General features: G+C 40.5%; 1 protein-coding gene across 1 annotated transcript in view; it reads right to left on the reverse strand.

Annotated features, from left to right (window-relative positions):
• Window positions 1–16,075, reverse strand: part of slc1a7a (solute carrier family 1 member 7a) — a 119,927-nt gene that overhangs the window by 13,552 nt on the left and 90,300 nt on the right. Inside the window, exon 3 of the mRNA XM_014141283.3 lies at window positions 1,230–1,445. Within this exon, the coding sequence (XP_013996758.2) occupies window positions 1,230–1,445 (216 nt within the window). The remainder of the gene's footprint in view (window positions 1–1,229; window positions 1,446–16,075) is intronic.

Genomic DNA, 16,075 nt, shown 5'->3' on the forward strand with positions numbered 1-16,075 from the left:
CCGTCATGTCGGCTCCGTCCACCAGGGACGTTTTCTGTATGACATAATTTGCATTCTGTGTATATGTAATTCTGTGTGATTATTTAAGTATTTAGTAAATAAATAATTAAACCAAAGTTTGTATTGCTGATTCAACTTGTTAGCCAGGGTTCGTGAAGATAACCAAGAATTTACAACTTTCAGATGAGACTGAAATAAGGTGACGATTAATATTGACTGCTATTGATGTAAAATATTACTAGGTCTTTAAGAGTTTATTCCGAAGATAACAGCTCTATAAACACTCTTTTGTGGTGCCCCGACTTTCTAGTTAATTACATTTAAATGATTAGCTTAATCAGGTATTATTAATTACAGAGAAAGGATTTTATAGAATAGCATGTCATATCACTTAATCCGGCATAGCCAAAGACAGACAACAGCTATATTGTAGCAAAGCATTTACCCTCAGAAACATTCTGTGTTGTTTATAATGATTATACATGAGTGGGTTGAAGTGACGAGATTATAGACCATGATAGTGATCCATTAGCTGGAGTGTTGACGCGGTGGCCTTGGATGGCAGAGCAACCAAGAGAGACCCTTTTAATAAAGCATTAGGGTATATTGAGGGCCATGGTTATTTGCTACATAGATAGCATCCCAAATGACACCCTATTCCCTTTATAGTGCACTACTCTTGACCAGGGCCCATAGTGCACTATAGAGTGCAATTTGGAACGCACAATGGTTATTATGAGGGTTGTTGTTGTTAAGAGATGAGATGAAGCTAAGAGCAGGAAGCCCCCTTAGCTTCCTGTTACAATCTCATTCGCATGCAGGCAAACACACACACAGTCTTGTCCCAAAAAATATTTTTCTCAAGCCTGCCTGAAACACAAAGGTCTCTTGTTGGGAGTCATGAATCTACAGTAGCCAGGTTAATGTGTAAGGCACTTGTAAACAAAATGTTGCTTTCATAAAAAAAAGTGCTATCTAAAATGACTTCATTGATTGAGCAGCAAAGCCATTCAATGTCAACAGTAGTAGAGTACAGAGGCTTGAAGAACAAATGATAAAGTCATATTCCTGTTTGAATATGTATTGAGTAAACAAATGTGTTTATTGTAAATGTGAATAATAAAAACCCTTGAACCTTCAATGTAGGCTGACTTTAGAACAATTCAATTACATTGGACACAACAACAAAGGTCAAAGGTAAATTTAATTATCTTCATCCTGTCTCTTACCGAATCAGATCAAGCAGGGCATCAGCGGAGCTCATGATTGGCTTGCCGCTGTCCTCGTTGTCCTCCTTCTGGGCGGCGCCACCGGGGTGGATGATGGTAACCATGAGGATGCCCACCACCACCGCCACGAAGGTGGTCCACAGATAGTAGGAGACGGTCATGATACCAAGGCGGCTGGAACACTTGGCATCCAGGGCTGCCAGCCCCGACATCAAACTAGAGAGAAGAACAGAATGGTTAGGAGGAAGGAGCCAGACTGATAATCCCAGAGAGAATAAGAGAAAAAAACAGAATGGTCATAATAAAACTGTAGACAGCGAGCCGAAAGAGAGAGAGATGGGTCGAAACAGAATGGGTCAGGAAAGAGAGAACTCAGTGGTAAAGGTTGTTGAAATGGTTAGCTACCTGCTGTTCTCTTCTGTATAGTGCATAGCGACATTCATGTTAAATGCACTTTTTAAATAATGTTTAATTTGAAAGCTTCTTTGAGAGCTTCAGCCATGGGGATTTTAGAAAAAGTTTGGTTTCAGTTAAGAGCATACATTTCTGACCACTAACTTTGCCGGGAAAATGTAATTGGCACACACATCAAATATACACAGAAACCGATAAAAATGGATTTATGACATAAACATGTAAGAGAGAGAAATAAGTCAAGAGATCCACCACTCAAAGCAAAGCGTAAAACCCTTGAGGACAAAATGTCCAACATTACAGCAACTTTACAACTTCCATCCCACCAAGGAACTCAACTTGGTAATAACTATTCATGTAATATTGAATCCCTGAGATTCTGTACTTGCTTTCCAGTCCTGGTTTTAAATACTATTTCAAGTCTTTCAAATATTTTGAGTGTTTGCTGTAGCCTGTCTGGGTGTGCAGTTCTGACACTATTCTATTGGTCCAGTAGGACAGACAAGCTCAATCAAGCAAAGATAAAGTATTTGAAATGATTTAAATCCAGGTCTGCTACTCTCAGTGAGATAGTGTGATAGATAGTGTGGTAGATAGTGTGGTAGATAGTGTGGTAGATAGTGTGGTAGATAGTGTGATAGATAGTGTGGTAGATAGTGTGATAGATAGTGTGTGTTGGAGTTGGTTGGAGCAACTCACTGGGTATAAAGACTGGGAATAACAAGATGGAGGGACGCTTACAGTTCTCTCCCAGTAGGTACGGAGGATGGAGGACAGGATAGGGACGTAACCCTGATTAACCCCGGTTAATACTGCTTTGTCCAAGCTGTGACCCCAGCACCTGCAGGATACCACAAGGTGGTTCCCACTTCTCAAACCAACCAACCGTGAGCAAAGTCCCTCTTAGTCAGAGTTATTAGACATATATTAGAACCAATCTCATTGGCTGGTTGAAACATCATCATGAATCATCATGAATCATCATAAATCCTCATGAATCATCATAAATCATCACGAATCATCATAAATCCTCATGAACCATCATGAATCATCATAAATCATCATGAATCATCATGAATCATCATGAATCATCATAAATCATCATGAATCTTCATGAATCATCATAAATCATCATAAATCTTCATAAATGATGGGCACTGCATTCATCGACCTCTGGTCTGCTCGCCTCCCTACCTCTGCGGAAGCACAGTTCCCGCTCAGCCCAGTAAAAACTGTTCGCTGCTCTGGCACCCCAATGGTGGAACAAGCTCCCTCACGACGCCAGGACAGCGGAGTCAATCACCACCTTCCGGAGACACCTGAAACCCCACCTCTTTAAGGAATACCTGGGATAGGATAAAGTAATCCTTCTAACCCTCCCCCCCCAAAAAAAAGATATAGATGTACTATTGTAAAGTGGTTGTTCCACTGGATATCATAAGGTGAATGCACCAATTTGTAAGTCGCTCTGGATAAGAGCGTCTGCTAAATGACGTAAATGTAAAATGTAAATGTAAATCCAACATCATTTTGCTCAACCAGCAGCCAGTTTCTCCATCTTTGATCAAATGACAACAACCAGGGTTTCTCTGGTCAAACAGCAACAATCATTACAAAACATGATGTTAGAGGTCATTGAAATAAATTGCAGATTCTTGAAGTCAGTCTGTCAGTATCGTCAAGCAACCTGTTACTAAACCAGAGAGACAGAGAAAGAGAGAAGCCTTTTACATAAGGAAAGGCCACAGATGTTTCTGAGCTGTGCGTGACTGTCTCCAGATATTCCCCATCAGAGCAGCCGGGTGGGCAGTTAGAGCAGACCAGTGGTGAATTAAACGTTGCTTCCTCCCCTCCTCCTCTCCTCTCTCCTCCTCTACTCCCCTCCTCTGCTCCCCTTTCCTCTCCTCCTCCTCTCCTCTCCTTTCCTCCTCTCCTCTCCACCTCCCCTCCTCTCCTCTCCTCCTCTCCTGTCCTCCTATCCTATCCTCTCCCCTCCTCTACTCTCCTCCTCTGCTACTTTTTCCTCTCATCTCCCCTCCTCTACTCCCCTCCTCTGCTCCTCCTCTCCTCCTCTCCTTTCCTCCTCTCCTCCTCCCCTCATCTACTCCCCTCCTCTGCTCCTCCTCTCCTTCTGTCCTTTCACACATAACATTAATCTGCCCCCAAAACAACCAGAGAAAAAGGGTTGCTGTTAAATCATGTCAAGAAAGGTCAGACCAAGTTCAGGAAAACAACAGAGACTATTTAGATAGGATTTTAGGTTTATCGCAGTAAGATGGTCATTCAGATTCAGATTAAATTTGATTCATGTAGCCTTCCCCAGTCTATCGCAGTAAGATGGTCATTCGGATTTCATTTGATTCATGTCGCCTTCCCCAGTCTATCGCAGTAAGATGGTCGTTCAGATTTCATTTGGTTCATGTAGCCTTCCCCAGTCTATCGCAGTAAGATGGTCATTCAGATTTCATTTGATTCATTTAGCCTTCCCCAGTCTATCGCAGTAAGATGGTCATTCAGATTTCATTTGATTCATGTAGCCTTCAAATCAAATCAAATTGAACTGGTCACATACACATGGTTAGCAGATGTTAATGTGAGTGTAGTGAAATGCTTGTGCTTCTAGTTCCTGCAGTGCAGTAATATCTAACAAGTAATCTAACAATTCCCAACAAGTACCTAATACACACAAATCTAAAGGGGTGAATGAGAATATGTACATATAAATATATGGATGAGCAATGGCTTAGCGGCATAGGCAAGCTGCACCTAGACGGTATAAAATACAGTATATACATATGATATGAGTAATGTAAGATATGTAAACATTATTAAAGCAGCATTATTTAAAGTGTCATTGTTTAAGTGACGAGTGATCCATTTATTAAAGTGGCCAGTGATTGAGTCTCAATGTAGGCAGCAGCCTCTCTGAGTTAGTGATGGCTGTTTAACAGTCTGATGGCCTTGAGATAGAAGCTGATTTCAGTCTCTCGGTCCCAGCTTTGATGTACCTGTACTGACCTCACCTTCTGGATGATAGCGGGGTGAACAGGCAGTGGCTCGGGTGGTTGTTGTCCTTGATGATCTTTTTGGCCTTCCTGTGACATCGGGTGCTGTAGGTGTCATGGAGGGCAGGTAGTTTGCCCCCAGTGATGCGTTGGGCAGGCCGTACCACCCTCTGGAGAGCCTTGTGGTTGAGGGTGGTGCAGTCGCCGTACCAGGTTGTGATACAGCCCGACAGGATGCTCTCGATTGTGCATCTGTAAAAGTTTGTCAGGGTTTTGGGTGACAAGCCAAATTTCTTCAGCCTCCTGAGTGGGTCTAGGGTGGCCAGTAAGGTGCAGGTGAAATGATCCTTGACTAGTCTCTCAAAGCACTTCATGATGACAGATGTGAGTGCTACGGGGCGGTAGTCATCTAGTTCAGCTATCTTTGCCTTCTTGGACACAGGAACAATGGTGGCCATCTTGAAGCATGTGGAGACAGCAGACTGGGATAGGGAGCGATTGAATATGTCCGTAAACACACCAGCCAGCTGGTCTGCGCATGCTCTGAGGACGCAGCAAGGGATGGCGTCTGGGCCAGCAGCCTTGCGAGGGTTAACACGTTAAAATGTTTTACTCACGTCGGCCACAGAGAAGGAGAGGTGAGGGCGCAGTCCTTGTTAGCGGGCCGCGACGGTGGCACTGTATTATCCTCAAAGTGGGCAAAGAAGGTGTTTAGTTTGTCTCGAAGCGTGATGTCGGTGTCCGTGACTTGGCAGGTTTTATTTTTGTAATCTGTGATTTACTGTAGACCCTGCCACATATGTCTCGTGTCTGAGCCGTTGAATTGCGACTCCACTTTGTCCCTGTACCGGCATTTTGCTTCTTTGATTGCCTTATGGAGGGAACAACTACACTGTTTATATTCAGCCATATTCCCAGACCTCTTTCCATGGTTAAATGTGGTGGTTCGCGCTTTCAATTTTGCGAGAATGCCACCATCCACGGTTTCTGGTTAGGGTAGGTTTTAATATTCACAGTGGGTACAACATCTCCAATGCTCTTCTTTATACACTCACTCACAGAGTCAGTGTACAGATCGATGTTGTTCTCTGAGGCTACACGGAACATATCCCAGTCCGCATGATCAAAACAATCTTGAAGCGTGGATTCCGATTGGTCAGACCAGCGTTGAATGGTTCTAGTCACTGGTACATCCTGTTTGAGTTTCTGCTTATAAGACGGTAGGAGCAAGATGGCGTCGGGGTTGGATTTGCCGAAGGGAGGACGGGGGAGGGCTTTGTATGCATCGTGGAAGTTAGAGTAGCATTGATCTAGTGTATTACCCCCACGTGTACTTTCTTGAAGCACCTTTAGCAGCGATTACAGCCTAGAGTCTTCTTGGGTATGACGCTACCTGTATTTGGGGAGTTTCTCCCATTCTTCTTTGCAGATCCCCTTAAGCTCTGTCAGGTTGGATGGGGAGCGTTGCTGCACAGATATTTTCTGGTCTCTCCAGAGATGTTAGATCGGGTTAAAGTCCGGGCTCTGGCTGGGCCACTCAAGGACATTCAGACTTGTCCCGAAGCCACTCCTGCGTTATCTTGGCTGTGTGGTTAGGGTCGTTGTTCTGTTGGAAGCTGAACCTTCGCCCCAGTATGAGGTCCTGAGTGCTCTGAAGCAGGTTTTCAGCAAGGATCACTCTATACTTTGCTCCGTTCATCTTTCCCTCGATCCTGACTAGTCTCCCTGCCTCTTAAAAACATCTCCACATGTTTCACAGTAGGGATGGTGCCAGGTTTCCTCCAGACGTGACGCTTTGCATTCAGGCAAAAGAGTTCAATCTTGGTTTCATCAGACCAGAGAATCTTGTAACACACGTTACTTTATAATAACACACATTACTAGACCACAATAACCCAGAGATGTCTCAGTGGGGGGGAGCGGTAAAATTCATCGGGTCTACCTGCACTTTAGTACAGAGTGACTTACAGGAAGTTCCGCTCAGGAGGGTCATGTTTAGGAGGCACAAAACAGAAGCTAGCATATTGAAAAGAAAGTTGTAGTGCTTGTACTTGTCCTCTTAGAACACTCAACGTACACTTTCTTTGAGGATACTATTATTTATTTGCAATACATTTGAATGTGTTCATTGTGCTTTATAAGGCATTATAATACAGGCTATAATCATTCAGAAGTATTTATGGCTCCTTATAGAGTATTTTGCTTACATGATGGATTATTTATTCACTGAGATATATTATCTGTTACGTATAGTCTCTCGTGACACATTTTCTCCAGCAGCATCCCAACATCAACATACGTGAAAATTGAGGATTTCTGTGTTTGGTGGGTCGGAAAGATGCACAACAAATGATGTCATCGGAAACACTTTTTTGTCATCTTCTGCTGTTTATGGTGATTTTATCTCTGAACCGGAAAAGGAAAGTACCAGATAATGTCAAAGTGTTTCCGAGATGATGTCATCGGAAACACTTATCTTGCTCAATCTTCCTCTTTCATTTTTATTACAAAACATCCAGCAGAAACATGCCTATTTCACATGCTGATGTCCCTTTAACACAGATTTGGTTCTGGGTGCTGTAATGATGTATAATTCTTATTTATGAGAACAGTTGTTGATGTTTTCTTCTCCTCTTTTCTCTGTGCCTTTTGAACAACCAACCTTCAGATGTCATTAACATGTACACTCACGATACAGCTCCCGTGAGCTCTAATAAGACAGACAAAAGCATTGGACTTCAGCCAGGCAGGGTCTCTGATTCATCCAGACTGGGGCCCAAATAACATCCAATTCCCCTCATAGTGCGCTATGGGTCCTGGTCAAACGTAGTGCACTATAAAGGGAATAGGGCTCTATTTGGAACGTAACCTTAGTCTACACAAGAGAGCCATTTGGTGATGACAGATACACACTCCTTCCACACGTGAACAATCTGTCCATGTGGTCACAAATGAAAGCAAATGCATTAATTAGAAGTCAATACATTTTCCATCTATGGTTTATCAGAGGTGTTGGGATGCAGAAAAAAATAGAAAGATACACATTGAAGTCAATGAGAAGAATACAAATCACCCAATGAACAATAAAGACTGCTACAGAGCTCATCAGACAACATAATTCATGGGTGACAAAAATGTAAGTAAATACGTTCATTAGATGTTAATTATTAAACTAAAGCAATAATACTCACAGCTGGAGGCATCACCCAGTTAAGTCTGCTCCAGAACTGATCAGAATTCTCATCGGTGGATTTCTCAAGGTCAAATACAACAGAGTTGGTGCCAGAGAGGCTCCAAGGTACGCCTGTGACTGATATTTCAAGAGTTTCATCTTGTGATAATTGTGATTGACAATTATCACAAATATAGCCCGGTTTCAGATAGTTTTGTGCTCTCTTGCCATAGACGTTTTGGCAAGACAGCGTCAACAGATTTTGGACCAGGCTAACACAAATATGCTGCTGGATGTGATTTTAGGCAAGCGCTGTTATCTTACTCACTACCTCTTTGTCCTGACAGAGAAGAACAACAGAAAAATGTCCTTTATGTTTCCCCAGTCAGCTAGGTAATAGTCTGCCCTTTGGCCTCTAACATAGGACCCCTGTTGGCCTTATGACACACACAGAAACATCACCTTTTGATTCCAACAGCAGAAGATTTCTGTCATCTCTGCTATTTCCTGTCAATCAGTATTGTATACAGTATAATATGCAAAAGCCCTGTCATCCATCATCAACATACAGGCAATTAAAACAAAAACTCCTTCTTGATGAAACAGTATTGGAATGTTCGATTGAGCCATCCTCAAGAGAGGACAAGCCCATGGAAATAAATAGCCTTCTGTGATAAGAGAGGTGTCAAAGATGAAAGGTCAAGGCGGGAAAGCCTCTATGTTCTTGGAAAAATATCAGTGAAGAGCAACGCAGAAGGGATTCATCACATCACCATGAAGACTTGACTGACTGACATAACAATGTTCTTACAACTGAGAGCAAAGCAGAGCAGATGTGGATTTTCCTCCATATGTCAATTGAATATATATGTTGTAAATATGTCAGAACGTGAGTCTTCTTAGAAATTAGAGCATATATTTTTGATAGAAATTAGAGCACTATTGTCTTCTAAGAAATTATAATAAACATATAAGTAGATTTTAGAATGCATGTCAGAATGTCGGAATGGTTGATGCAGTGACTTAGGAATAATGATGTATTCTTAAGTTGGAAGGAATGACCCCTCTGGGGATGTTAACACAGCACTGGCACTTTGTTTACATTAATCAGAATAAATGGTTCCAATATAAACACTCTACAGTAGTAGTAGTATCAACCATCTACAATAGTAGGAGTATCAACCCTCTACAGCAGAAGTAGCAGTATGTCACGCCATGACCTGACAGAGACAGTTTATTTCTCTAGGTTGTTAGGTCAGGGTGTGCATTCTATGGTTTATATTTCTATGTTTTGGCCAGGTATGGTTTCCAATCAGAGGCAGCTGTCTCTGATTGGGAACCATACTTAGGCAGCCCTTTCCCTCCTTGAGTTGTAGGATCTTATTTTTGTACTGCTTTGTAAAGCCTGCAAGACGTGACGGTCATTTTTCCATTGTTTATTATTTTGTTTAAGTGTTCAGATTTTAAAAAAAATATCAAGATGAACACATGCCACGTTACACCTTGGTCTACTCCTTTGGACAACCGTGACACAGTATCAACCCTCAACAGTAGTAGTAGTATCAAACCTCTACAGAAGTAGAAATAAGAACTCTCTACAGCAGAAGTAGAATCAACTCGCAACAGTAGTAGCAGTATCAACCCTCTACAGTAGTAGTAGTATCAACCCTCTACAGCAGTAGTAATATCAACCCTCTATAGTAGTAGTAGTAGTAGTAGTAGTAGATTTAACCCTCTACAGTAGCAGAAGTATCACTCCTATACAGCAGTAGTAGAATCAAACCTCTTCAGTAGGATCAACCCTCTACATTAGAAGTAGTTTCAACCCTCTACAGTAGTAGTAGCAGTATAAACCCTCTACAGTAGTAGTACTATAAACCCTCTACAGTAGTAGTAGTATAAACCCTCTACAGTAGTAGTAGTAGTATCAACCCTCTACAGTAGTAGTAGTATCAACCCTCTACAGTAGCAGTAGTAGTATCAACCCTCTACAGTAGCAGTAGTATAAACCCTCTACAGTAGCAGTAGTAGTTTCAACCCTCTACAGTAGTAGTAGTAGTATAAACCCTCTACAGTAGTAGTACTATAAACCCTCTACAGTAGTAGTAGTATAAACCCTCTACAGAAGCAGTAGCAGTATCAACCCTCTACAGTAGCAGTAGCAGTATCAACCCTCTACAGTAGCAGTAGTATTATCAACCCTCTACAGTAGTAGAAATACAAACCCTCTAAAGTAGTAGTAGTATCAAACCGCGACAGTAGTAGTAGCAGTATCAAACCTCTACAGTAGCAGTAGTATGAACCCTCTACAGTAGTAGTATCAACCCTCTACAGTAGTAGTAGTATCAACCCTCTACAGTAGTAGTATCAACCCTCTACAGTATTAGTAGTAGTAGTATCAACCCTCTACAGTATTAGTAGTAGTAGTATCAACCCTCTACAGTAGTAGTAGTAGTAGTATCAACCCTCTACAGTATTAGTAGGAGTAGTATCAACCCTCTACAGTTGTAGTAGTAGTAGTATCAATCCTCTACGGTAGTAGAAGTAGTATCAACCCTCTACAATAGTAGTAGTATCAATCCTCTACAGTACTAGTAGTAGTATCAACCCTCTACAGTAGAAGTAGTATCAACACTCTACAGAAGAAGCAGTAACAACCCTCTACAGAAGCAGTAGTATTATCAACCATCTACAGTAGTAGTAGTAGTATCAACCCACTAAAGCAGTAGTAGTACTATAAACCCTCTAAAGTAGAAGTAGTATCAACTCTCTACAGTAGTAGTAGTTGAATCAACCCTCTACAGTAGTAGTAGTAGTAGTAGTAGTATCAACCAGCTAAAGTAGCAGTAGTAGTAGTATCAACTATTTTAGTTGTAGTAGTTTCAACCCTCTAAATTAGCAGTTGTAGTAGTCTCAACCCCCTACATCAGTAGTAATAGTATCAACCCTCTACAGTAGTGGTAGTAGTATCAACCCTCTACAGTAGCAGTTGTAGTATCAACTCTCTAAAGTAGTATAAGTAGTATCAACCCTCTACATTAGTAATAGTTTCAACCCTCTACAGTAGTAGTAGTAGTAGTAGTAGTAGTATCAACCCACAACAGTAGTAGTAGTAGTAGTATCAAACCTCTACAGTGGTAGTAGTAGTATCAACTCTCTAAAGTAGTATCAACCCTCTACAGTAGTAGTAGTATCAACCCTCTACAGTAGTAGTAGTAGTATCAACCCTCTACGGCAGTAGAAGTAGTATCAACACTCTACAATAGTAGTAGTATCAACCCTCTACAGTACTAGTAGTAGTATCAACCCTCTACAGTAGAAGTAGTATCAACACTCTACAGAAGAAGCAGTAACAACCCTCTACAGAAGCAGTAGTATTATCAACCCTCTACAGTTGTAGTGGTACCAACCCTCTACATTTGTAGTGGTACCAACCCTCTACAGTGGTAGTAGTAGAATCAAAGCTCCACAGAAGTAGAAATGTTATCAACCATCTACAGTAGTAGTAGTAGTATCAACCCACTAAAGCAGTAGAAATACTATAAACCCTCTAAAGTAGAAGTAGTATCAACTCTCTACAGTAGTAGTAGTAGAATCAACCCTCTACAGTAGTAGTAGTAGTAGTAGGATCAACCAGCTAAAGTAGCAGTAGTAGTAGTATCAACCATTTTAGTTGTAGTAGTTTCAATCCTCTAAATTAGCAGTTGTAGTAGTCTCAACCCCCTACATCAGTAGAAATAGTATCAACCCTCTACAGTAGTGGTAGTAGTATCAACCCTCTACAGTAGCAGTAGTAGTATCAACTCTCTAAAGTAGTATAAGTAGTATCAACCCTCTACATTAGTAATAGTTTCAACCCGCTACAGTAGTAGTAGTAGTAGTAGTAGTAGTAGTATCAACACACAACAGTAGTAGTATTAGTAGTATCAAACCTCTACAGTAGTAGTAGTAGTATAAACCCTCTACAGTAGTAGTAATATAAACCCTCTACAGTAGTAGTAGTATAAACCCTCTACAGTAGTAGTAGTAGTATCAACCCTCTACAGTAGTAGTAGTATAAACCCTCTACAGTAGCAGTAGCAGTATCAACCCTCTACAGTAGCAGTAGCAGTATCAACCCTCTACAGTAGCAGTAGTATTATCAACCCTCTACAGTAGTAGAAATACAAACCCTCTAAAGTAGTAGTAGTATCAAACCGCGACAGTAGTAGTAGCAGTATCAATCCTCTACAGTAGCAGTAGTATGAACCCTCTACAGTAGTAGTATCAACCCTCTACAGTAGTAGTAGTATCAACCCTCTACAGTAGTAGTATCAACCCTCTACAGTATTAGTAGTAGTAGTATCAACCCTCTACAGTATTAGTAGTAGTAGTATCAACCCTCTACAGTAGTAGTAGTAGTATTATCAACCCTCTACAGTATTAGTAGTAGTAGTATCAACCCTCTACGGTAGTAGAAGTAGTATCAACCCTCTACAATAGTAGTAGTATCAATCCTCTACAGTACTAGCAGTAGTATCAACCATCTACAGTAGAAGTAGTATTAACCCTCTACAGTTGTAGTGGTACCAACCCTCTACATTTGTAGTGGTACCAACCCTCTACAGTGGTAGTAGTAGAATCAAAGCTCCACAGAAGTAGAAATGTTATCAACCATCTACAGTAGTAGTAGTAGTATCAACCCACTAAAGCAGTAGAAATACTATAAACCCTCTAAAGTAGAAGTAGTATCAACTCTCTACAGTAGTAGTAGTAGAATCAACCCTCTACAGTAGTAGTAGTAGTAGTAGGATCAACCAGCTAAAGTAGCAGTAGTAGTAGTATCAACCATTTTAGTTGTAGTAGTTTCAACCCTCTAAATTAGCAGTTGTAGTAGTCTCAACCCCCTACATCAGTAGAAATAGTATCAACCCTCTACAGTAGTGGTAGTAGTATCAACCCTCTACAGTAGCAGTAGTAGTATCAACTCTCTAAAGTAGTATAAGTAGTATCAACCCTCTACATTAGTAATAGTTTCAACCCACTACAGTAGTAGTAGTAGTAGTAGTAGTAGTAGTATCAACGCACAACAGTAGTAGTATTAGTAGTATCAAACCTCTACAGTAGTAGTAGTAGTATAAACCCTCTACAGTAGTAGTAATATAAACCCTCTACAGTAGTAGTAGTATAAACCCTCTACAGTAGTAGTAGTAGTATCAACCCTCTACAGTAGTAGTAGTATATACCCTTTACAGTAGCAGTAGCAGTATCAAACCTCTACAGTAGCAGTAGCAGTATCAACCCTCTACAGTAGCAGTAGTATTATCAACCCTCTACAGTAGTAGAAATACAAACCCTCTAAAGTAGTAGTAGTATCAAACCGCGACAGTAGTAGTAGCAGTATCAATCCTCTACAGTAGCAGTAGTATGAACCCTCTACAGTAGTAGTATCAACCCTCTACAGTAGTAGTAGTATCAACCCTCTACAGTAGTAGTATCAACCCTCTACAGTATTAGTAGTAGTAGTATCAACCCTCTACAGTATTAGTAGTAGTAGTATCAACCCTCTACAGTAGTAGTAGTAGTATTATCAACCCTCTACAGTATTAGTAGTAGTAGTATCAACCCTCTACGGTAGTAGAAGTAGTATCAACCCTCTACAATAGTAGTAGTATCAATCCTCTACAGTACTAGCAGTAGTATCAACCATCTACAGTAGAAGTAGTATCAACCCTCTACAGTTGTAGTGGTACCAACCCTCTACATTTGTAGTGGTACCAACCCTCTACAGTGGTAGTAGTAGAATCAAAGCTCCACAGAAGTAGAAATGTTATCAACCATCTACAGTAGTAGTAGTAGTATCAACCCACTAAAGCAGTAGAAATACTATAAACCCTCTAAAGTAGAAGTAGTATCAACTCTCTACAGTAGTAGTAGTAGAATCAACCCTCTACAGTAGTAGTAGTAGTAGTAGGATCAACCAGCTAAAGTAGCAGTAGTAGTAGTATCAACCATTTTAGTTGTAGTAGTTTCAATCCTCTAAATTAGCAGTTGTAGTAGTCTCAACCCCCTACATCAGTAGAAATAGTATCAACCCTCTACAGTAGTGGTAGTAGTATCAACCCTCTACAGTAGCAGTAGTAGTATCAACTCTCTAAAGTAGTATAAGTAGTATCAACCCTCTACATTAGTAATAGTTTCAACCCGCTACAGTAGTAGTAGTAGTAGTAGTAGTAGTAGTATCAACGCACAACAGTAGTAGTATTAGTAGTATCAAACCTCTACAGTAGTAGTAGTAGTATAAACCCTCTACAGTAGTAGTAATATAAACCCTCTACAGTAGTAGTAGTATAAACCCTCTACAGTAGTAGTAGTAGTATCAACCCTCTACAGTAGTAGTAGTATAAACCCTCTACAGTAGCAGTAGCAGTATCAACCCTCTACAGTAGCAGTAGCAGTATCAACCCTCTACAGTAGCAGTAGTATTATCAACCCTCTACAGTAGTAGAATACAAACCCTCTAAAGTAGTAGTAGTATCAAACCGCGACAGTAGTAGTAGCAGTATCAATCCTCTACAGTAGCAGTAGTATGAACCCTCTACAGTAGTAGTATCAACCCTCTACAGTAGTAGTAGTATCAACCCTCTACAGTAGTAGTATCAACCCTCTACAGTATTAGTAGTAGTAGTATCAACCCTCTACAGTATTAGTAGTAGTAGTATCAACCCTCTACAGTAGTAGTAGTAGTATTATCAACCCTCTACAGTATTAGTAGTAGTAGTATCAACCCTCTACGGTAGTAGAAGTAGTATCAACCCTCTACAATAGTAGTAGTATCAATCCTCTACAGTACTAGCAGTAGTATCAACCATCTACAGTAGAAGTAGTATCAACACTCTACAGAAGAAGCAGTAACAACCCTCTACAGAAGCAGTAGTATTATCAACCCTCTACAGTTGTAGTGGTACCAACCCTCTGCAGTGGTAGTAGTAGAATCAAAACTCCACAGAAGTAGAAATGTTATCAACCATCTACAGTAGTAGTAGTAGTATCAACCCACTTAAGCAGTAGTAGTACTATAAACCCTCTAAAGTAGAAGTATAATCAACCCTCTACAGTAGTAGTAGTAGTATCAACCAGCTAAAGTAGCAGTAGTAGTAGTATCAACCATTTTAGTTGTAGTAGTTTCAACCCTCTAAATTAGCAGTTGTAGTAGTCTCAACCCCCTACATCAGTAGTAATAGTATCAACCCTCTACAGTAGTGGTAGTAGTATCAACCCTCTACAGTAGCAGTTGTAGTATCAACTCTCTAAAGTAGTATAAGTAGTATCAACCCTATACATTAGTAATAGTTTCAACCCTCTACAGTAGTAGTAGTAGTAGTAGTAGTAGTAGTAGTAGTATCAACCCACAACAGTAGTAGTAGTAGTAGTATCAAACCTCTACAGTGGTAGTAGTAGTATCAACTCTCTAAAGTAGTAGTAGTATGAACCCTCTACAGTAGTAGTAGTAACAACACTCTACAGTAGAAGTAGTAGTATCAAATCTCTACAGTAGTGGTAGTATCAACCCTCTACAGTAGTAGTAGTACTATCAACCCTCTACAGTAGATGTAGTAGAATCAGAACTCCACAGAAGTGGTAGTAGTATCAACCCACTAAAGCAGTAGTAGTACTTTAAACCCTCTAAAGTAGTAGTAGTATCAACCCACTAAAGTAGTAGAGGTCGTATCAACCCACTAGAATTGTAGTAGTAGTATCAACCAGCTAAAGTAGCAGTAGTAGTAGTATCAACCCTCTATAGTCGTAGTAGTTTCAACCCTCTAAAGTAGCAGTTGTAGTATTATCAACCCTCTACAGCAGTAGTAATAGTATCAACCCTCTACAGTAGTGGTAGTAGTATCAACCCTCTACAGTAGTAGAAGTAGTATCAACCCTCTACATTAGTAGTAGAAGTAGTATCAATCCTCTACATTAGTAATAGTATCAACCCTCTAAAGTAGTAGTAGTATTAGTATTAGCCCTCTACAGTGGTACTAGTAGAATCAATCCTCTACTGTAGTAGTAGTGGCAGAATCAACTCTCTAAGGTAGTAGTAGTAGTATCAACCCTCTACAGTAGTAGTTTTAACCCTCTACAGTAATATTAGTATTAACACTCTACAGTAGTAGTATAAACCTTCTACAGTAGTAGTAGTAGTAGTAGTATTAAACCTCTACAGTAGTAGTAGTATCACCCTCGAAAGTAATACTAGTAGAAGTATCAACCTTCTACAG

The sequence above is a fragment of the Salmo salar genome, chromosome 14, assembly GCF_965601325.2.
Source record: "Salmo salar chromosome 14, fSalSal1, whole genome shotgun sequence".
Lineage (NCBI taxonomy): Eukaryota > Metazoa > Chordata > Actinopteri > Salmoniformes > Salmonidae > Salmo > Salmo salar.